The 21809-nt window shown below is 42.2% G+C and overlaps 1 protein-coding gene across 1 annotated transcript in view; it reads left to right on the top strand.

The window, feature by feature from the left end:
- The window catches only part of WWC1 (WW and C2 domain containing 1), a 71554-nt gene extending 51115 nt beyond the window's left edge, over positions 1–20439 (top strand). The window contains exons 10-23 of the mRNA XM_054079665.1: positions 90–179; positions 2523–3061; positions 7054–7162; positions 8934–9014; positions 9937–10023; positions 10770–10962; positions 12460–12612; positions 13224–13324; positions 14049–14196; positions 14917–15081; positions 16515–16607; positions 17461–17691; positions 19043–19164; positions 19707–20439. Coding sequence (XP_053935640.1) covers positions 90–179; positions 2523–3061; positions 7054–7162; positions 8934–9014; positions 9937–10023; positions 10770–10962; positions 12460–12612; positions 13224–13324; positions 14049–14196; positions 14917–15081; positions 16515–16607; positions 17461–17691; positions 19043–19164; positions 19707–19773 — 2179 coding nt within the window. The 3' untranslated portion in view covers positions 19774–20439. The remainder of the gene's footprint in view (positions 1–89; positions 180–2522; positions 3062–7053; positions 7163–8933; positions 9015–9936; positions 10024–10769; positions 10963–12459; positions 12613–13223; positions 13325–14048; positions 14197–14916; positions 15082–16514; positions 16608–17460; positions 17692–19042; positions 19165–19706) is intronic.
- The last annotated feature ends 1370 nt before the right edge of the window (positions 20440–21809 follow it).

Genomic DNA, 21809 nt, shown 5'->3' with positions numbered 1-21809 from the left:
TTCATAGGGAAAAATAGAATTTACCTCTACCCCTCATTTTAAATAGTAAGCGCTGCTTTAGCTCTTCTTTCTCTTCCGTCTTCTTTTAGATTGAAGTTGAATAGCAAAAGAAATCAGCTAGTCCGAGAGCTGGAAGAAACAACACGATTAGTTGCAATGTTGCACACTCAGCTGAAAAGGTATGTGACTTTTTCCAGAAGTCATAGGTGCTTTAACGTGCACGACGTAACAGTCTGTTTCTGCTAACAATGTCATGTCCCAGCTCAGAGGTCTAAAAGACCTCTCAGTTATAGTAGTGACCTAAGATCGCTGTGTAGTCTATGGGAAGAGAACACCGGAGGATCATACGTCCCATTCAATTTAGAGAGGTGCTTTGGAATGGGATAAATAACCTTGTGGTGGTGCCTCTGACTGACAACAGAAGGAGCTTCCGCAACATTTGGGTGACTAAGGATAGCTAAGATTTGTTTACTAATGTTTGAATTACTGAAGTATTATATTAATAAAGTACTATGAAGACGGCTTAGCACGTACACAGCAAGCAAAGTGAATCTTAGGAATGCTACCACACATTAATGTGTAAGAGCCATGATAATATTTCTCTAAATTAATTCAAAGTGAGCTGTTGCTGGCGATGTAGACAGCGTAGTGAGATATCCCTGAATGTGTTGTGGTTCATACGGTATATAGAAGCATTTCTGCAGTCATAATGTGGTCTGGCTGTTCGGGCTGTAGTTCTCGAGGAGCACAGGATTGCTGTTTCCAGATCAATGCACGACTGCAGGCAGTAAAGCCAAACCATCATTAGCTAAATCTATCTTTTTATCATTTTGATTAGGAAGAGAGCTTGGTGGATTTTTTTGTTTGGATGAGGTTTTTCCTATCAGCATGTACTGAATTTACTCTGTTTGTAGCTTCTGCTCCACTTGGATTCTGTTTCATTTTGTGAAGATGACACCGAAAAGACTGGAAAGAAATCATAGTGCAAGACTGACATGTAAATAAGCCACCATGGAGAATAGCTATCTGTGATGCTCTTATGCAGTGGAAATGCATCATATTTTCATTTCGTCTAGCTGATTAGGGATCTTTTGAGGTGACCAAGAAGCATGTGAAACTAATTTCTTCCTAACTATGTGCCCAGTGTTCTTGGCATGCTCCTTCATAAGAACAAGCATTTGTTATTAACCCCATAATGCAAAATGTCTGGCATTCAGAGGTATGCACAAAATGAAGCTGAGCCCAGATTGTTGATAAGGAAAAGATTAATTAAAGGCCCCTCCCTTTTGATAGTGAAATACACTGAAAAGCCATAAATTTATTAATGTTCTCCAGATCTATATATACTGCCAAAATCAAAAGCATTTATCATGTTTCAGTTATGTTTCACCCAAAAGCTTTTTTGAACAAATACGGTGCTGTGCACATCTGCCATACATATGCAGAAGACATTTTGTGCCAAAATTATACTAAATTCTGCATACTTGCTTTTTTTTGCATAAGGTCATGGGCATAATTGTATGAATGCAGCTTCTAGCTTTTACCCCATATATAATAAATAAGGGATTATTAGGCTTATCAACATCCTCCGTGTTTTTCAGTGGAGCAACTTAAGCCACTTATACATATGCAGGTATTTTTCAATAGCTAGTCCATACCCGAAGGAAGGGTTAAGGGTCTTTTAAGCGGTCAGTAAGGAGCAAGATATTTCGTATCTGGAGCAGGATTGATTCTTTAAATGTAATTTCTAGGGACAGTGTATGTTGTAATTGGTATTGGAGAATTTGTTTGGGCTTCTGAGCAGGTGCTGTGGTTTTTGGGCTTTCTCATCTGAACAGACTTCAATTCAGCACCTGCTTACAATTAATTTTGCTGTCAGTTACATTCTGAAACTAGATCTCTAGGGATAAAGAATTTGTGTGAACTGATTTCACAGCCCTGCCCCAACTCTTCCTCTTGCTCTCCTGGCCCTGGATTCGATGCAGACTTTCACATAGCTGAATCCTGCCAGTTTCCTGATAACTGAAGCTTTGAGATCTCTTGAGCTCCAGGCAGGTGTGATATTGCCTTTTGGCTGGCGGTCCAGCATTGAGGCAAATGGAAGAAAATTTCCATGCAGACAGTTGGTTGCGATAACTTCATCTTCTTGCATGAGCCTTGTTGGTTTTCATTGTTTGCTTTGGAGATTAACAGGAACTATAGGTATATTTTTTTCCAGACAAATGTGGGAGGAGGCTGTTGTCACTAATTTAAATTGATTTGAAACTGTTTGTTTGAGTTGCTTTGGCTAAACAAGGACTCTTATGAGGTCAGTCTGGTGAGTAGAAAAATGTGCATGAACCTATTCTTATCAAAAAGCGACCCAGATTTTCCACTGGGCAGACTGTGGCTCTGGATTGCTGTGGGGACTAATGCGTATGGCCTGAGCTAACAAAGCAAAATGTACCATGTGGTGACATTGCAGTGTTTCCTTATGAAATCAGGAGGTACAATGTAATATTTTTCTGACTTGTTTCCTCCAGTCTCTCCACCAGCATGCTTTCCCTCTCCTCGAGCAGCAGCCCTGGTTCTCTTGCATCTAGCAGAGGATCTCTTGCCACCTCCAGCCAGGATTCATCCACCTCAGCCAGTTTCACTGATCTCTACTATGAGCACCTGGAGCAGTTGGAGCAGTTGGACTCGGACTATCAAAACAAGCTTGACTTGCTCTTAGAAGGAGCCACTGGATTTAGGCCGTCAGGCTGTATCACCACTATTCACGAAAATGAAGTTGTGAAAACTCAGAAAGCAGATACAACCAGTCGCGTACAGGCTCTGAGATCATTGTGTGGTACTCCAAAATCCATGACATCGCTATCTCCAAGGTCATCTCTCTCTTCTCCATCTCCACCTTGCTCTCCACTGGTGATAGACCCACTGCTAACTGGTGATGCCTTTTCAAGCCATATGGATTTTGATGATGCAGAGATAAGTACAAATCTCTCTGAACTCACCCTGAATACCGGGAGTGGCAACTGTAGACTGGAAGAGCCGAGAGCAGGAGATAAACATCTAGGTCAAGGTATGGTAGCAAATTATTTGCGTGCACATGCATATATCTATTTTTAATGTATTTTATAAAGCACGGAGAAGCAAATCTTTCAAAAGCTGTCAGTCATCTAGATATCTTTGTGTTGAAAAGTGTATTCAAGTGTGTTCTTCCTTGCTTGGGAGAAAGGATTGGTATTTTAATTGGTACGCAAAACATACTGCTGATCTGATGAGTCTTACAGAACACTGTATCTAGGTGTGCTTTACTGTACATAGATGCATGTGTACACAAATTACAGGGATTTCATGTGCAAACATAAATGATTGTGTGGGATGCCTGGTTTAATGTGGCACTGTTCAGAATGTTTTCTAGCATTTTGGGTCTGAAATTGGGAGGCACTTTAATGCAAAGTTATTGGCCAAGATTTTGAGGAAGACTAGGAGAGGTATTTAGTTTAATAGTTAACAAATGATAATAAAACTCCTTCTCTGCCACTTCAGCATACATGATGTCTTGCTCTGGTTCCCAGTAAATCAGTGGCAATGAATTTATTAACTTCAGCTGAGCAGACATGTCAAGGCTGTGCTTGAATTTCTGCTCTTTTGAGGGGGGTGGTCTCTTAGCAACAAAAACGTGTTTAGATTGTGAGCATGATAAAATAAGACATTTAGAGATAGTGGATGTTCTCATACATGCATATGGCTATTGGTGGGTGGGAAGGGCTCATCCCTTTTTACAGCAGTGGCTGAAATGAAGTGGTTGGAAAGCAGTAGGCAGCAGTCAGGGCACTCGTGCTAGGGCGTCTGAAGCTGTTGCAGCTGTAGTTGGGTTAAATCCAGTGAGGATGAGTGAAATGGCTGGATTTGTAACTGCAGTGAAGGAGAGCTTTAAAGGCAATATAAAGTTGCAAGCTGTAGTCCTATGCACAAGCAGTGCGGTTTGTTTCTGGTTTTAATAGCATTATAAAACAGCCTATGTTAATAAAGGGAGCTAGCGCTGTGTTATCACTACCTTCTGCGTTAGGAAGGCTGATACTATTTAAAATACAATAAAAGATGTGCTTGCAGTTCTTGCCTTTTGAGCTACCATTTTCCTACAAGCAAAAGGTATTATACATTTGAGTAGGAAACAGTAATTATTCTTATTAGAACTGAGCGCTGATTAGTTTTAACCTTTTTAGCTCTTCAAGATTTGTCAAGGCTGTTAAAGTGAAAGCTCAGGTGTTAAGCAGATTAAGTGATTACTGCTGTTAGCCAGTCAGCAGACAAAATAATCACCCTAAGTAGTTTATTTCAGGGCAATAATGAGATGAGATTTTACTCCTCAGGCATTTTGGGGGAGGTTCAGTGTACATCCAAAATGTGGTTACTGGATCTGGGGTGGTCTCATGGGCAAAGCATGCTCACGTGTTCCTGTAAGTAGAGCTGAATAGTATATATCTGAGAGATTTGGGGGTTGTTTCTGTTAGAAAACATCCCTGCTACCTTTGAGGTTAGAAGGTTTCCTCTCTTACCTGAGCGATGTAGGCAAAACTAATAGCAAAACATGGAATCTGGCAGAGTCTGGCATTCTCTGAGGATGTGAGGACAGTGCGTGACATGACTCTTCAACTCCTTATCATGGTGTGTGCAGAAGAGGCCGAGAAGGGGAAGCGGCAGGAAACAAACTTTAAATTCTTGATATGAGAAGGTGAAAAACCATAGGAAATACCATCTGCCTGCTTGAAAATACAGAAGAGTTGAGTCATTAATGAATGTTTCCAACAACTTTTTTTAGTGTGATACCTCTTTAGGGACTTAAAATTTGGTGTTGATGAGCTACATGAAAAAGTTACATGTTCAGTGTGCGTAAAACTTGCAGGGCTGAACTTCCAAGTATTTCTCAAAAGAAGTAAGGAAAAGGATGGCTACTAGATGAATGCTTTTCAGGGAACCCAATCATCTTTCACTTGAGCATTCTGCTCTACAGATACCCACTTCATTGCTGGGTTTTATGCACCCTCTGTGCTCACCCCTCTTAGCCGCAAGTTGCTCGGGTGAGGTGGTGAACTGTGAAGACGTTCTGGGTTGAAATGGCTAAATGGCATTGGCAATTTAAGGAGAGAAGGAAGCTTGAGGCTGACAGAGTCTTGCCTGCAATGTCCTTCCCACTCATGCGGAGGGATTCCCTAAGTGGAATTTATGGGAGCAGTGCGTAAAACTCAAACAGCTTGACCTAAAAAGGGAAGAAATTATTTTCATGCTAAACCCATGGAATAGGAGGTACAAAGCAGCATTGAGGAAAGAACAAACATAGTTTTGACCCTGCCCGCATAGCTCCAGCACAGCCTGTGATCGAGACTGCAGCAGGGGCCAGGCCCTTGCATGCGGCAGGAGGGAGGGTGCATTAAACCCTCAATGCCAGTATTAAATGGATCCACTTTTTTCAGTTAATGACTGATATATTTTGTTACAGATGCTAAATTTTATTCATGTGGTTTAGCCTATGAGGGAAAGGTCTGGATGTTTATTTCTATCCAATGAAGCCATGTGAATACGAGGGTGAAAAATACTATTCACTGGTGCTGTCAATAAATACATGGATAAATGGGCCTAACCTGCACACTTGTACTCAGTATGTTGTTACCTGCAGCACCCTCTGTTGTTGATTGCAGAAAAAGTCCTTATATCGTTCCATAACCCTGTGTGGAGCTTGCACGCTTTTTGCACCGGTGTTTTTTCAGAGCTGTTAATTCTTTAAGTGGCTTTGAGTCTGGGAGAGGAACAAACCCCACAAACGCACAAAACAAACAAAAACCCAACCCACCAGAAATCAAACTAAACTCGATTTGTAATGACAAATATGTGGGATGGCAACCATATATTGGTTTGGAGGCATGTGTTTTCCTAAGGCTTTGGAAAAAAGGAATCACTACAGAAGATGAAAGCTCCTTGGAGAGTAGTGAGTTGAGGATAAGAGCCCCGAAGCCCTGCCAGAGAGGGAGAACCAAGCGCTGGGTACGTGGCAGTCCTTGGAGGCAGGCAGAGTTCTCCAGGCTCCCAGCTAAAGTATGTCTCTGCAGAAATGTGATGATTCAACTGAAAAGGTGCGGACTTTGCAGAAGTGTCCAGGGTGTATATTTCCCTGTTGCGTAGCACAAGAATTCTAAGTGGGATAACACCTCTGTACAAAACTCCTTGCTTCAACTTCCTTGGTTTGTCTTCCCTGTCTCCTTTCTCCTGCATTCCTGCATGTGGCTGCTACTTTAAATCCTATAATGTCTCTTTGTCTCCATGCTTAGCTAGTTAACCTAGTCTTTCTGGATCTATCTTCTGTCCTGTGCATGCTAATCTTTTGAGTTTAGGGGTGGGCGTGTGGTGGGTTTTTGCTGCTCCCCCTCCTTTAAAATGAAGTTGATGTAAGCTTTCCAGGTAGGATATACCCCTGAGCTTAATCCGTACTTGGCCAGAGCTTGGTCAGTAGCATCAGGATGCCTACCTACCACCTGCTTAAGGATGACTCGCAGTAGGAGCCGTTCTGATAGCTTCACTAGAGTTCAGAAGTTCTGCTTCTTCTGCTCATTGCCCATCCTTGCCTTTCCAGTGCTTTGGAAGCCTCTTTTGGCATCACCTGTAAGGACCTGCACCCATGGAGGTGCCAGGATTAGCCAGTTTTAAGGCACCTGGTGTGTAACCTCAGCCTGTGGGTACGCCTCCACAGAACCCCAGTATTGAATGGACATCACCAGTACAACGAAGTGCCACTCTTACCTCCACCACGTAGGCTCTTCCTCTGGTTTTCCAGGGGCTTTTTGCTCTCAGGACAGTTGGCACGTTCCCGAAGCACAAAATTCACAGTAGCTCTTGGGCCCGGCCCACCCTACTTATTTCCTCTCCATCTTCAGAAACATGCTGTTGCCTAACAATACCTGGGTGGGGAAAAATGCAATTCAAGGGAGGAGAAGAAAAAAAAGCTGCTCCTGATCCAGACAGTTCATTTTCATTAACACTTGTTTTTTATTTTCCTCTGTGCTTCTCTGATAGGTATAAATACAGCCGGAGGGACGGCACTGAAGGTGGCGTGTGTGTCAGCTGCAGTGTCTGATGAATCTGTTGCTGGAGATAGCGGGGTATATGAACCGTCTGTACAAAGGTAGACATCAGATCTCTCCCTAGGAAGAAGCTAACGACTCAGCTTTGCGCACAGGAGTCAGCTAGAATAATACTGGATATGATCTCTGTTGTAATTTGGTGGCTAAAGTTCGCAATCTCTGATTTTTGAATACTTCTGAAAAAGCTATGAGCAGGTTGAATTTGATTATCAAAGTTGCCCCATGCTTCCCATAATAGAAGTAGCTGAAAGTGAGCTGAGGGAGGACTGTTTGAACAGCTGGTCTGTTTGCAAAGGTGCTGGTAAGCTGTGACTGCTGCCTTGACAGGGTAGCGGAGCCACCTGGCAGGTGAGTTCCTTCCTATCAGCCAGCTGTTCTGGTGTCAGTGACACCCTTGCTCAGTGTGAGAGAACTTTGGGACATTTAAGAAAGATACCAGAAGCACCTTGAACTGCCTTGTGGCTGTGTACGTGCTGTGATGCGGTTCCTGCATGCTTAGATCCAGTATGGGATTTCTGCGTGAAACCTCCCCCTCAGCGCATAGCTTACAGCCAGAGCTGGCCTCTCTGATCTTGCTAGGTTTCTCGACCTCCCTTGTTGCTTGCTATAAAGCCATATGGGGTGGTTTGACAAAAAGTTCGCTGGAAGGTACTGATCTTATTGATACCCGCTTTGGCTGCATCTAACATGGATTTTCCTACTGATTTTATTGGCATTAATATGAATTATGGGGCCATTTTTTGCAAGACATGATCATAGAGGTAAAAAATTGCTCATCTCACGTGGTCCCTGTTCATTCATTATCTCCATTAATGTTTTTAGATAAGAGTTTTGGGTTTTTTTTTTTTACTTTTGCAGCACTATTCACTTGGACAAGACTGTGCAATGCTTCTGCAAAGTAGATCTCGTAGGAGGAGGCCAGGCAGTCAGACAGCTGGGTCCCCTCGGTGGGATAGGGAGCTCTGTGGAGAGGGGAAGAGGGAGCGTGTGTCATAACTACAGAAGGCATCCCATGCACACCTGCATGTGCGCTGCTAGTTAGTGTTCTTTGGGTTGTTGACTTACCAACCTTTGTAATGGCTGCAGTATCATTTTGATGCCTCTGATAAATAGTGAGGATGGGATGGGCAATACGTTTGTCCTCCAACAAACACTGAAATGTAATGAAATGCAAGAGAATGCTAGAAATCCTTAGAAGAGGACACTGTTAATGCTGTTTTCATGTGCTACAGCATAGCCTTTGAGTCAATTAGACTATAAATGTAGTTTTGGGGACTTTGAGTGCATAAAAATTCAGAGGACATTGGGAGGGAAACAATGCAGGTAGCTGTTTCAAAGAATACTGGTCAGTGTACTCTGTCACTTTTAATGTGCTCTGGGAAGTTTGAGTTCTTAAAGAAACAAAGGAATGACTATAATCAAATCAAACTTAAGAATTTTTGCTGTCATGATGCAGGACAGGATTGCAGTTGTTAAGTCTTGTTTCTGTTGCTGGGCAGTCAGCTGTCTTTACTAAAATCCAGTCAAGGGAACCCTTTAAAAATTCCCCACTGCCTTATTTTTGCACATTCTTTTGTGTGGCTTTTTTTGGCAGTGAAAGGAGAAGGCATATGACTTTCTGCTGATAAGCGCTGTTATACATACCTCTAAGGATGATTGCACTTAATTCTTAAATGGGCTTTCTTTTCGCTCTTAATTTTGCAATCCATATACCCAGCCCCTGAATGGAAGGGAAAAGATCTTGTGTCGCCTAAACTCTAGCAGTTCAGTCAGAGGGAAATCAAGTCCTTAATTGTCTTTGATTTCTTTCAGACCATGTATGTCAGAAGCAATGGTGTTTGACAGTGATGATACAGAAGCAGTTGGAACCGCTAAGGTGCAAATTGCAATGAGGTAAGCGCTACATATTTTTATTGGATTTTTCTTGCAACGGAAACAATGATATATGGGATTTAAAAGATGGTGCTTTCTGTTCTGTTTTCTTACCCTGTTTGTCCTGTCCTATTAGTCCTAACTAACGCCCTCTTTGTAGTGTAACTGAGAATTACACACGGCTCTAGGAAGTCCTTGGCCCAGTTATTCTCTTTCGTGTCGGTGTAGATCAACTGGTGATCTTGTGGTATGAGCATGCAAACCAACAGTGGGAGCAATGGGACGGTGCTGGGCTGGAGAAAGCCTTTTGCTGGCTTACAGGCTCCTTTAGTGTGCAGCTTGTGGGGGTAAAACTACTGAGAGTAAATGGCAATCACTGTCACTGACCACACCTATATCCCCAAGTCGTAGGTAGGGCATAGGAAGGTGGCCACGGAGGCGTCTTCCTGAAAGGACTTGGTGGAAGATTGTTTATGATTTGAAGAAAAATAAGTAGTGCAAATCTCTCCTGTCATGGCCATCAATGGTAAAACAATGGTTACTAATAACATCTTAGCTCTTGTACTTCAAGGATTTCTCCCTGTAAGTTTTTTATATTACAGTCATTATATAAGGCCTTTCAAAAGGTTTTAGTTACAATATACCAATTTATCTAGACACCAGGAAAAACAATGTTTGTTAGGTCAGATCTGTAGTCCATTGTGTCTTAGTTCGTAAGCTCTGGATGTTCTGGACTGTTCTAAATTCTGGATGTTCAGGTAGCAAACCTTAATGTAACGTGAAACTGCATTTGTTTTAAACTATAGGCAAGCCCTTACTGCTTTGTCTTATTTGTAAATTTTGTTGTTGTTGTTTGTGTTAATGAAACAAGTGGAATATTCATCCATGAAGTCCAAGGTTGACTGCTCTAATAATAATGCTTTTTTGTGTCTTTCTAATTTAGATATGATGACAAAAATAAACAGTTTGCGATACTGGTCATCCAGCTCAGTAATGTTCCAGCACTGCTGTTACAACAAGATCAAAAAGTGTAAGTGGGTGACAGAAAGGTGCTTGAAGTGTTTGTGTGAGATTTCAGTGGGAAATAAACAGATGTTATGTTTTGGGTTTTTTTCACACTCTTAAAAATTTACATTTCTGAAATGCTTCTACACTTATGTCAACATTTTTGAACTAATAAGCCCACAAGCTGCAATAAGATGTAGGATTTTTTCCTGAAAGGTCTGTATTTGCTAGGAAAATACTTGCCTGGAATTAGCACTAGCCAGCAAGGCTTTTAACTGTAGCAGCGCCCAGGGCAGCTGCATCAAGTGGAGAGGAGGCAGCATTTGTTCTGCCACAGAACTCATCCTTGGACACCAGCACAGATGTGTGTGTGGGTAAGAGTACAGCTTATTCTAGGCACAAGTCTTTAAATTCAGCTGTGTGGCAAATAAACTGACGTAAATTAGATGGATTTTTGCTTAGGTGTTTACCTGCAAACGGGTATGTTAGCAGCATGAGGAGTTGCACAGACACAAACAACCACGTAAAACATAACCCCATGATGTTCAATTACAAGATTCAGAAGGATGAAGCGTATGGAAACTCACGCCACCTCATGTCTCTGATGTTGTGACAAGATGTTCCTTTTTTCTCACTTGACTGATATTCCAAAGAATAGAATAGGACAGTAATGCCCACAGCGCTTAAGATGAAATTCACTTGCAGATATATGGAGCTGTTGAAATGGAGGGAACTACAAACCTGTATTGATTGTAATGCTTTTTTCAATAGGAACATTCGCGTGGCTGTTCTGCCCTGCTCAGAAAGCACAAGCTGCTTGTTTCGCACAAGGCCGGTGGAAGCTTCAGACAATCTTGTGTACAATGAAGTATTTTGGGTTTCTATCTCTTACCCAGCTTTACGCCAGAAGACTTTAAGAGTCGATGTTTGCACTGTGGACAAGTCTCACCTTGAGGAATGTTTGGTTAGTATTAATCTCTGTTTTAATATTTTTATGGGGTTTTTTTCTCTTTTTAATTAAACAAAATTGAACAATGCACTCAGACACACGGTGTAAGTATTGGGGTTGTCCTATGCAAGGACAGGAGTTGGACTCGATGATTCTTGTTGGGTGCCTTCCAACTCGGGTCATTCTGTGATTCTGTGAAAATATCATACTCTGAAGTGTGGCTGTTTCTGTGAAGGTTTTCTTGATAATCCTTACCTATATGATCTCTCCCAGGTAGTGTTCTTTGCAATAACAATTTTGATCACAAAAAAGTAGATCTATGAGAAAATTTTTGTTACACAGCTACAGGTGTCTTTGTCAAACTACTGAATTTCCTTCTTTCATGATTAAATGTAAAACCCTACCTATATTTCTACCTTTTGGAAACATTTGTTGTAATGTAATTGGGAATGGACTCCTTACAGTAATTTGGAAGCCACTGTAAAATATTGAAGGTGTCTAAAGGATTTTTTTTAAAGCTGCTATTGTTTTACCCTAGTAAAATGCATACGAGTATGGGTTTTTGGGTGCTACTGTTGCCATACCCAGCCAGCCACTAATGTTGGAACAGTTTTGGTGTTGTTCAGAATTACCTGACCAAGTTCATTTTAATAGAACAATTTCTGGAGTGTTGTACTCCAGAACATGAGCAGAGTGCATTGAGCTCAGACATAAGTAACCATCGCGTTACAGAAGAGTTGATGTTTTGTCATGCACATAGTCTTGACTGGAGAGGTGTATGTTTTATAGTGCTTCTGCATTTCTTCCTTCACTTGCTCTGCAAAGCATGCTTTGTATTGGGAAGGCATCTGTTTTCCAAATGGGATTTTTCTCTTTTGGCAGCATGTCCTGTCCTGTAGTACCTGAGCTCCAGGTGGGAGCATGCTAACTTGCAGGAGGTGTGCTCAGCGTGCGATCTGCTGGACTGGACTGGTGCAATGGAGTCTACTTAGACTTGGATTCAATAAATTGCAAATCAGTTTTACTTCTGTTTGGAATATGTCAGGATGTGTACTAAATGTAAGGCAGTAAAAAAATGACAAGGCAGATGAAGAAGAATGGAATATACAAAACTAAAGCATCTCCGTCTCTGGCATTGATTCCTGTCCCCTTTGCAGGTTTCTTGAAGGGGAGTCTTCATCTCCTGTTCCTTTCTCTTTTTCTTTGAAGCTCTGTCTTATCATGGCTGCAATTTATCCTGGCTGTAGTAGCACCTTTTATACTTCTGGAGTCTTGTACATAGCAGCTGTAGTGAAGCACTGGCTACTCGGATTGGAAGTCTTAGACAATGTTAAAAATAATTCAACGTAAAGCATTGCTAGAGCTTTCGAAATGGGGACAAACAGGGTGATTTTTCTTTTTGTCAGACTTGCTGAAGTCAAGTAGTCCTGGATTTTTTCTGTCTTTTCTTCCACCTGGTATGGTGGTGGTTCGTATAGTATTGCACTAAAACTGTGGTTTTGCTCTCTGTAGGGTGGTGCACAAATCAGCCTCGCTGAAATATGTAGATCCGGAGAGAAATCGACACGTTGGTATAATCTCCTTAGTTATAAGTATCTGCAGAAGCAAAACAGGAAAAGCAAACAAGGAAACACTCACTCTGAAGTACCCTGCACTGAAAAAACAGTAAGAGCAACTGCTGAAATCAAACAAATCTCTTCTAAGCAATACTAATGAGAAAGTTTATGTGACTGAAGGACTGTTACATTAGATGAGAAGCGAAGGCTGGTGTGTTTATACTTAGAAATTGAAAATGTCATCAAGTGCAGTAAAATAGTTAACATGTTGATTACAGATACGCCCTTGTCCTGGGCTAAATACTTACTGAAAACTGCTCCTCATGAAGCTGAGGGATGTGGTATGTGGTCTGGTGTAAGTGATGTGTGAGCTTTTGCCTTCATTCCTACTAGATGGTTCACTTTGCTGCCATGATGTTGCTGAACGGATCAAGACACAGGCTTACCTTCGCACATGCATGGCCTGCTCTGTCCTCAGCCTAAAGCTGCACACATGCATATGCTCGTGTAGCTGGGGCGGTGGGGTGGGCCTGGTATGCTCACACAGGCTTGACAGAGCGCTGTATGTGTAATAGGCTGCTTGAATAACATGGGTGCAGAGACTACGACTCTCTCCTGCTGCCAGAGGAAAACTGGTTGGGGCTGTTGTGACCAGAAGGGCTGGGTGCTTTGCAGTGTTTGAGAATCATGTCTTTACAAAAAGCCTCTTGCTTTCCTCAGGACTCTGTCTCGGCACTCTTAGAGCGGACAGCTGTTGAACTGGAAGCTGTGGAAAAGAAACTGGAGGAAAGCAGAAGCACTTTAACTAGTGGAGAGAGCTGGTAGGTAGTATCCCACCATCTCACTGCTGTGGGATGAGCAGAGTACTTGGGGTTTCATGTGCAGAGAAAAAAGCAGATGATACAGAGCACTAGGAGGCTGCTTCTGTCTCTTTCTGTTGTGGTGAAAAATCCCTTTTCTTCTGTTCTGAGGTTTTACTTCAGACAATCTCAGGAAATGAGAACAAAGGAGATGAACATTGAAAATAGTCAATAGCACTATGCTAATTCTGTTATTTGTACAGTGTTCTGTGGATGTCCATAAAAGCACCCCTGTGTGGTGCAAGGTTTTGCTTGAATATTCATTTTGGCTGTTATTTACATGGTTCAGATTCAGATTTTATTAATTAAGCCCAACATTCAAAATAAAAAGCAAACCTGACCTGACCTAGCTTCACTTTTAAACTAAGATTAAACTAAGATTAATGGCATCCTGAGAGCTCCCCTTAAGATTCACTCATCACAGGGCTGAACCCTCAGCTTGCTCCCTTTGAAGGGAGATCAGTATGAAGATTTTGGCTTTAATGGTCGTCTTCTGATGCAACCTCACTAAGTTTCAATTATTCCCTATTAAGCCTGTGTTTGTGTAATCTCAGTGACTACAGGACCTGCCAGGTACAACTGGGGACACATTTCTGTCCCACAGCTTACAGGGGGTGACTCCTGCTGCAAACGCCAGAGTATTGTGCACACTAGGCCAGTTCAATAACAAAGCTGTTCTTAACAGGCAAGAAGAAGAGCTTCCTGATCAGGAAGACCAGGATGACATCAGTGAAAATGAAGCAGAGGAGGAGGAAGAATTCTGTGCTGGAAAATCGCTGTGGGAAGCAGAAGAAAGTCTGAACTCCCAGCTGCCCATGGAAATAGCAATGAAGGTAAGGTCAAAGGACTTTTGAACCGAAATATGAGTGAAGCTTCCCATTGTTCAGCTGACTGGGTTGCTTTTCAGCCGAGTAAGGTTACCGCCGTTATTTAGAAGTTCATTACTGATGTTTAAATGTTTATCTATGCGAAATATTTTTAAATAACTCTACATAACCATTCTGTCCCACAGTTAATATAACATCATTTCACATCTTCTTTTTTGCTGCTCATGGAAACTGTTTACACTAATGTGACTGTGGCTTTGACCTTGTTTAATTCTGAAGGTAGCTATAGTCTGACAAATGTGTGCCATACACTTGCTCCCTGTGGATGCGCATACAGCACGTCCAGATTGGATTTGGATCTTTGCTGCAGACGCACAAGTAAGGGAGTGATCTTTAAAATCATCCCCCTGTTTCTGTGTGAGATTGCCCGGTCACATTGATATACTGGATCAACGGGCAAAGCTCACTGGAATCGATTTTGTTGTACAGCAATCAATGGACGTGGCGCCCTTAGGGAGCGATACAGTTAACGTAGCAGCTTCTGAGTTCAAAGAGGGAAGTGTCTGGACACCTTGCATGAAAAGGGCTAAAGAATATCTGTTTTCGAATGCAATGCCTCAGGGACTGAAATTGGAGACGTATCACAGGTGGCTGTCAGGCAGCCCTGGGTTTGTGTCATCGGTAAGATGGCAAGCTGACATTTACACTGCCGTGTCTGTCTTTCAGGTGGATAAAGAGACAAACACAGAGAGCCTTGCACAGTCTTCTACCGTAGTTCGTCCGAAAGACAAAAGAACAGCAAATCCACCCCAAACTCAGTTTGTCAGAGGTAGCACTATCATCCGCTCAAAAACATTTTCACCAGGACCACAAAGTCAGTATGTGTGTCGGGTAAGCAAAAGGCAATCCTGAGGTTATAAATGCTGGTTTTCACCAATGAATGCGTGATATCAGAGTTCACTTAATCTGAATTTTCCAGAGACACCTGCTTTCTTCTCTTCCTTTTTGACTTCAGACATTGCTCTGTTCTCACCTCCTAGGCAGTATCTTTCCTTGGCACTAATAGTATTAAGCACAAATTTATAAAATGTTTGCGTGCACACGTTTGTGGTACACGCAGCATGTTGAGATGACCAAACTGACCTGGAAGGGCTGCTGTAAGACAGTAATGAATAACCTACATATCTAACCCTTTCCTGCTGCTTAAAACTGTTCTGTGCTAACTTGAACTGAGTTAGCTGTGTCCGCCTAAAGATAGATGAGGTGAGCATGAAAGCTTGATAGAAATGGAAAGGTAAGAGCCTGGTAACATCAGCCAAAAAAAAAAAAAAGTGGAAAGCTTGAAGGTCTCCAGTGTGCTTTGTCTGAAGGTAACTGAACAAGCCACATACTGGGTCAGGATGTCACCTCCACTGCTTGCAATGTTTGTTCACATTTATTTCCTGGATTGTGGGTCAGTGTAAACTATAAATAACTTGTGTCTTAAATTGAATTGGCAAACAAGCAAGCACTGTCTTTTATCATGCATGACTTGTCCTAAGCGGGCATGCTCTCAAGACAGCTGAGCTGGATTTGATGTGCAGGTTTCCTTTGATTCAGAAGGAGGTACTTCCACAGAAACAGGCCTTATTTAATTTGCAACAGTGGCCTGTGCTTGGATCGTAGAGATACTGTGTCCCAGCACATGCAGATCCCACATGCTTGTCCCCCTCCAGCACCCAACTTTGAGAAGGAATATGAGAAGGGAATTAAACCCTACTTGAGCTGAGCTCTTTCTAAGGGTCTAGAGACAATCACAAAAGACAGGCTGTATGTGTGTAACATGATGACTCTTTAAGTTGAAAAACTCGGGGTAGCTTTCAGGCAAACCTCTCTCTTGCACTGCTAGCTTAAAACAGGTGATTGGAGAAAAGAGAAATCTCTAAGAGAATAGCCCCATGTTTTTACAGATGCTAGAAAAGAGCATATTTGAAAGAAAAATTACTTAGAGATTATTTTCCTAGTCTGTTTTGCCCACCCTAGTTACCTGCATAGGACAGTGGTGTAGAGTCCCGTGTTATACCCGAACTTGGTGTCTCTCTTTCCATGCAGAGTCTTCCCAAAAAGGGACTGAGTTCAAGGCTTGTGCCAGGATCTGGCTGTGCCAAATGGGTTGCACGTAGCGCACTCAAATTAGGGTGACAGCTGTCCACTGTAGCCTTTCACAAAACCTCATAGTTCTGCTTACATCACCACGTACAGAACGCTGACCTTGCTCACAATGCATGTATGCGCTGCTTGTATTTGTTTAATGAAAAATACGTGGATTTTGCTTTCATTTTCAGCTGAATCGCAGTGATAGTGACAGTTCAACGCTATCCAAAAAGCCCCCCTTCGTTCGAAATGCAATGGAGAGACGAAGTGTCAGAGTGAAACGGGTAAAAACATCACCACTTTTTTTTCTCTAGCATAGACACTTGCAAAAAGCAGAAAACTGTTTTAAGGGAAGAATTTGCAAACATCAGTGAGTTGCCACATGCTTTCATGCACAACCTTTTCTTTGTGGGTGAGAAGTCTCTCCAGGATACTTTGATGTATGAGAATATGACAGGAATGGTGAAGTTGGAACTTATTTAGAACAATGAGTTTAGGAAGATCATTCCTGGGGTTTTTTTTCCATCTTATTAGAGCAGAAGTAACACAAATAGTTTTGCTGTGTTTATTGTTGTGAGATTCTTAAATACTTAAATAGATGGGAGGAGCTGGGGAAGAGAGTGAGGAGAATGATGTCTCAAATGTTCAGGTGTTGTAGTGACTCCGTGGCACACTATGAATCCCTGTGCCCGTTGTGATGGCAGTCACTGAAATTCCCCCAGGATACTGATACAGAGCTGCTGAGAAGATGGTTTTCTTGAGGCAACTTGTGTTTGAAATTAGCAAAAGGCAACACAATATGTTACTGGAAAAAAAATAACACAGGTTTTCTGCTGCGTTGTGGATTCATCTGAAGACAAGACATTAAACTTTGGAGCAAGGTGTGCAAGCAAGACTGGTTTGATTTGGAGAAGCTGCCAAGGAAGAAACTTAGTAGAAACACCGAAATCAAAAGGCTTACCTATACGACTTGTTTGAGTTTGTGCTTTCTGTCTTGAGATGAATTGGAAAGCAGGATCGATAGAGATGCCTTGTGCTAAGAGGAGTGCTTTAAAAATGGGTCTTATGATGTATTTGGCCCTTGGGGCCATACAGGACAGTTCTCATCACTGTATTCATATACCTCTCCTTTTCTAGCCTTCAGTCAAATCCTTTGGTACAGAGCGCCTAATCCGCACTTCACTAGACCTGGAGCTGGACCTGCAAGCTTCGAAAACGTGGCATGATCGGCTGGTTCAGGAGATCTCAGTGCTGAGGGAACTGAAGGAACAGTTGGAACAAGCTCAAAGCCAGGGTGAAAAAGAGTTGCCTCAGTGGGTGAAGGATGATGAGAGATTTCGACTGCTGCTGAGGCTAGTGGAAAAACGAGTGAGTAATACCTGCCTTTGAATTTTATTCAACATGATTTGAGAAACAGGGGACTTTGGACCATCAGGAAAGAAGCCTTAGCACTACAGTCACTCGTGTCTTCCACTTACGGCTCCATCAGGCAAGTGATTGATGATGGAAGCTTCGGTCGTTGAGTGTCTGGCTGTTCTCAGGTGTGGTATTTACAAACTGCAGAGTCCGTGCCTGCCTTCTCACAGGTATCAAGGTTAGGAAGATAGTTACATCTCTTGCTCTTTCTAAGAGAAATAATGTCTGCATAAAACTTATGCATGGATGACAGTGGACTTCAGTAGAAGATCCTTTACAAGGTAGTATACATGGCCTAATGCACATTTGTGAATTTTAATGCATATGAAGTGATAATATGTCAGATGATAGTAGACTTTCTGGCTTTAAGAGCTTAATAGTATCTCTTTCTGGTTATGAGGTGTGGACTGAAGGGCAGACAGAACGAATTACCAAGAATTTCAACAAACAATTCATTAAACAATTTTGTTTGCTTTTATGAAAGTTTTCTTTACTGTTCTGGAGAGGGTTTAAATAAAGATCATTAGTTTCAAAAGAAATATATTTACAGATAAGATAGGTAAAGCTTCAGAAGTGTCTAAATAAGACTGGGTAGGTCATGAGCGAGGTGAGCAGCATCTGTCGTGTTTTGGTTTTTTAAAAAAGTATTATTCCGTAGCTGAAGATCTTTATGCCTTAGATGGTGGACTTCTTGTTCTTTGCTGGAGTTTGACCCCTCTTTATCTTCCTGTAGAGTTCTGTTAGTCCTGAATCCAAGTATTTACCAGTGCAGAGATTCCCTGTCTCAGGACAGGTGCAAATAAGAGAAGTCACCAATGCTGTCTCTTTTCTCAGGTGCATAGTAGCTGTGGTGCATGTCATCATGGTTAGCATTTACCTTACTCTGTGCACAGGGCTCTTTCTCAACTTCCATCCACCTCTGCTGCCACCAGGCAGAAACTAAGTGGTGATGGCACCAGCACATGAGTGAGTTGATACAGGATTCTCTTTAGAACATGGGTTGCCACATTTTTGCATGAGCTGATAGCTGGCTTAAAAAATATATCAGGAAGATACAAAGAAGGTGCAGATAGCATCCATAATTCTTACCAAAGAGCTGGAAGAAGGCTCCACAGAAATCTCTCTTCATTACAGTGGTTTACTGTCAAGCCTTCGGTTTATCTTCTGTGGCTCATGATTTCCAGAGTCAGCAGCTTCCAAACCTCTCAGACCTGCAGCTGAAATACTTGTGTATTTGGAGATTAGTTGGGATAAAATGATTCCTTCTGGAAGCATAAACAACTTTCCTCCATTATTTGTTTAGGTGGAAAAAACAGAACACAAATGTGAGCTTAAGGCCGATAAAATGATGAGAGCTGCTGCCAAGGATGTCCACAGGCTGCGAGGGCAGAGTCGGAAGGAGCCTCTGGAAGTACAGTCATTCAGGTAATTACAGGTCACTGGTAAAAAGGAGGAAAAATTGATTGCTCCCATGGCTTTTCTATGGATGACTAAGATAAGGAGGAAGGCTAACCTTTGCAGAAGTAGTTAACTGTTCTGCTTAAACAAAAACTTTGGTATTTTTATATTAAAGTACAAGGTTGGGTTCCCCAACTGAGAGTTGGGGAAACTAGCTGCAGCACCGCCTGTGATCTCAAAGCAAGCGACGGTACTCTAAATCATTCCTTACCTGGCAATAAATGCACAAATCCTTTGTTTAGTACAGAAAAAGCCATTTGCTTCCTTAAGCAATATACTTGGAAAACCAAAATCCCTCGAGCCTTTCTGAAGTAGCTTTTTGCTGAGGTTGATGTTGTGAGTTTAACTGTAAGGATGCCTCATGTCCGATACATAAATAAGAGGTGTAGTTTGTGAGAGAATGTGCCACTGCTGCTTGTGGTGGCAGCCAGTGGGATGAAACTAAATGTTGATGATGGACATTTCTGGCAAGACTTGTGTTGTATTAATAACCGATCTTCTTATCTTAGAGAGAAAATGGCATTTTTCACACGGCCAAGGATAAACATTCCAACGCTCTCTGCAGACGATGTGTGATCACCATGAAGTATTTCGTTTCCAGACAATTCTACAAATGCAGTTTGGGTTTTGAAGTTATTTATGTGGTTTAATGAAGGTACCAAGGCATTTGTATATTAGAGCTTTTGTCAGTATGTGGATGTTTTGAAGATTTTTAGGTTAAAGTTATATCATCACAGAAACCAGCATTAAAGTGACAAGATTGTATAGTTTGTATATTTAGGAATGTATTTTTGAGAAATAGAATTTTAAATAAGAACAAATGCAGCGTAAGGTGCTGTTATTCTTAAATAATGCTGTTTAGATTTTTTTGTACAGCTCTGCCTTTTAGAGGTTTTACTGCAATAAAATAAATTTGAAGGAACCTCACCCCTACCTTCTATGATGTTCTGCATCGGATTCTCCTGAGAGTGACGTGTTTGTACCCCGTGGGGAATGCAGGGAGCCAGGTTTGACTCCCGAGTGCTGTGAACGAATTCTCTGTGAGCTGTGAAGCATTTGTGTTTCCCGCCAGGTCATAAAAGTAGGTGTGAAGTTCGGAATACTTGCACTTTTAACATTTGTACTGCAGCTCATGTCTGTAATGGGTCTGTGAAGGGGACTTGGGGAGCCCGTTGAAACCACTGCTGTGGGAGGAGGGCTGCAGGTTTTAAGTCCATTCTAGGTTTTTCCAATAAAGTGACCTTTCTGGACAAACCTGCCTTCTTGCTTTTTGTTTTGTGTGAATCAGCTGGTCCCTAACCTGTTTTGCCCTGTCCCTGGCTGAGTTTTAATGTTTCTCGCTCTGCAGGCCCTTTAGACCCGGGGTTTTTGAGAGGTGGCTGGTGGATATATTCTGCCATGCCTGGGATTTCTGCTTTGGGTCTAAACACAGGGGTTTCTAAAGGTGCTGGAGCTGTAATTGTTGCTTTGCACACGTGCTGGGTAGGAGCCCCATGTACCATCGCTGACCCCAGCCCCCCAACCTCTGCACTCATGCCTTTGGAAGCCCTTCCCCACCGTTCCCCCAAGGGCTCCCGGTCACATGAGGAACTGTCACTGACCAGAGGAGCTGGTTTTGCTCCCCGCCCATTCCGTTCCCCTGATACAAGTGGTAGTTACTACTACAAAAAGTGGAATTTTATTTAAGCTAAAGTGAAGTTCTGTCTAAGTAATTGTATTTACAAGACACAATTGCTGGGCAGAAAGCTGGACAGTGTCCCTCCGATAACATGTTTCCTTTCAAACACTGCTTTTCCAGACCCTGTTCATTCTCTGGAGATGGTAACATCTTGTGTACAGTGTGGTCTGTGTTGGACAGATGTCTTTTCTTCTGTAATCACCTCTGTTTGAGTCTGTCCTCATCTCCGGTGCAAGGTCAGGCAGAGCTGGGGTCAAAGCTCCAAATTAGCAAGAGTTTTGTCTGTTACGAAGTTCATAAATGGTGATGTGGCTGCCCCATCCCTGGAGGTGTTCATGGCCAGGTTGGATGGGGCTTGGAGCAGCCTGATCTAGTGGGAGGTGTCCCTGCCCCCATCACAGGAGGGTTGGAACTGAACGGGCTTTAAGATCTACTCTATGATTCTATGATTCTAAGAAGTAGTTACTGTTACAAGAAGTGGAATAGTCTTGATTTAAGCTAAAGTAAAGTTTCATCTAAGTAATTATATTGTATTGAAAGTTAGACAGAGTGTCCCTCTGATAGCATGCTTTCTTTCAGTGGTAATGTCTTGTGATTAGTTTGATCTGTACTGAACAGATGTCTCTTCTGCAATCACCTCTGTTTGCAGCGTTTCCCCATCTCCAATGCAAGGTCAGGCAGAGCTGGAGCCAAAGCTCCAAATTAGCAGGAGTATTGTCTGGTTGTGAAGTTCATAATTGATAAAAGAAGTAGCTACTGTTACAAGAAGTGGAATATTCTTGATTGAAGCTAAAATAGAGTTAAGTTTCATCTAAGTAATTCTATTTTATTGAGAGTTAGACAGTGTCCCTCTCATAGCAGGCTTTCTTTCCGTGGTTTAGCAGACACTGTTCGTTCTCTGGAGATGGTGATGTCTTGTGTTCAGTGTGATCTG

The sequence above is a fragment of the Cuculus canorus genome, chromosome 14 (assembly GCF_017976375.1).
Source record: "Cuculus canorus isolate bCucCan1 chromosome 14, bCucCan1.pri, whole genome shotgun sequence".
In the NCBI taxonomy this organism is placed as follows: domain Eukaryota; kingdom Metazoa; phylum Chordata; class Aves; order Cuculiformes; family Cuculidae; genus Cuculus; species Cuculus canorus.
This window is presented reverse-complemented; position numbering and strand designations above follow the sequence as displayed.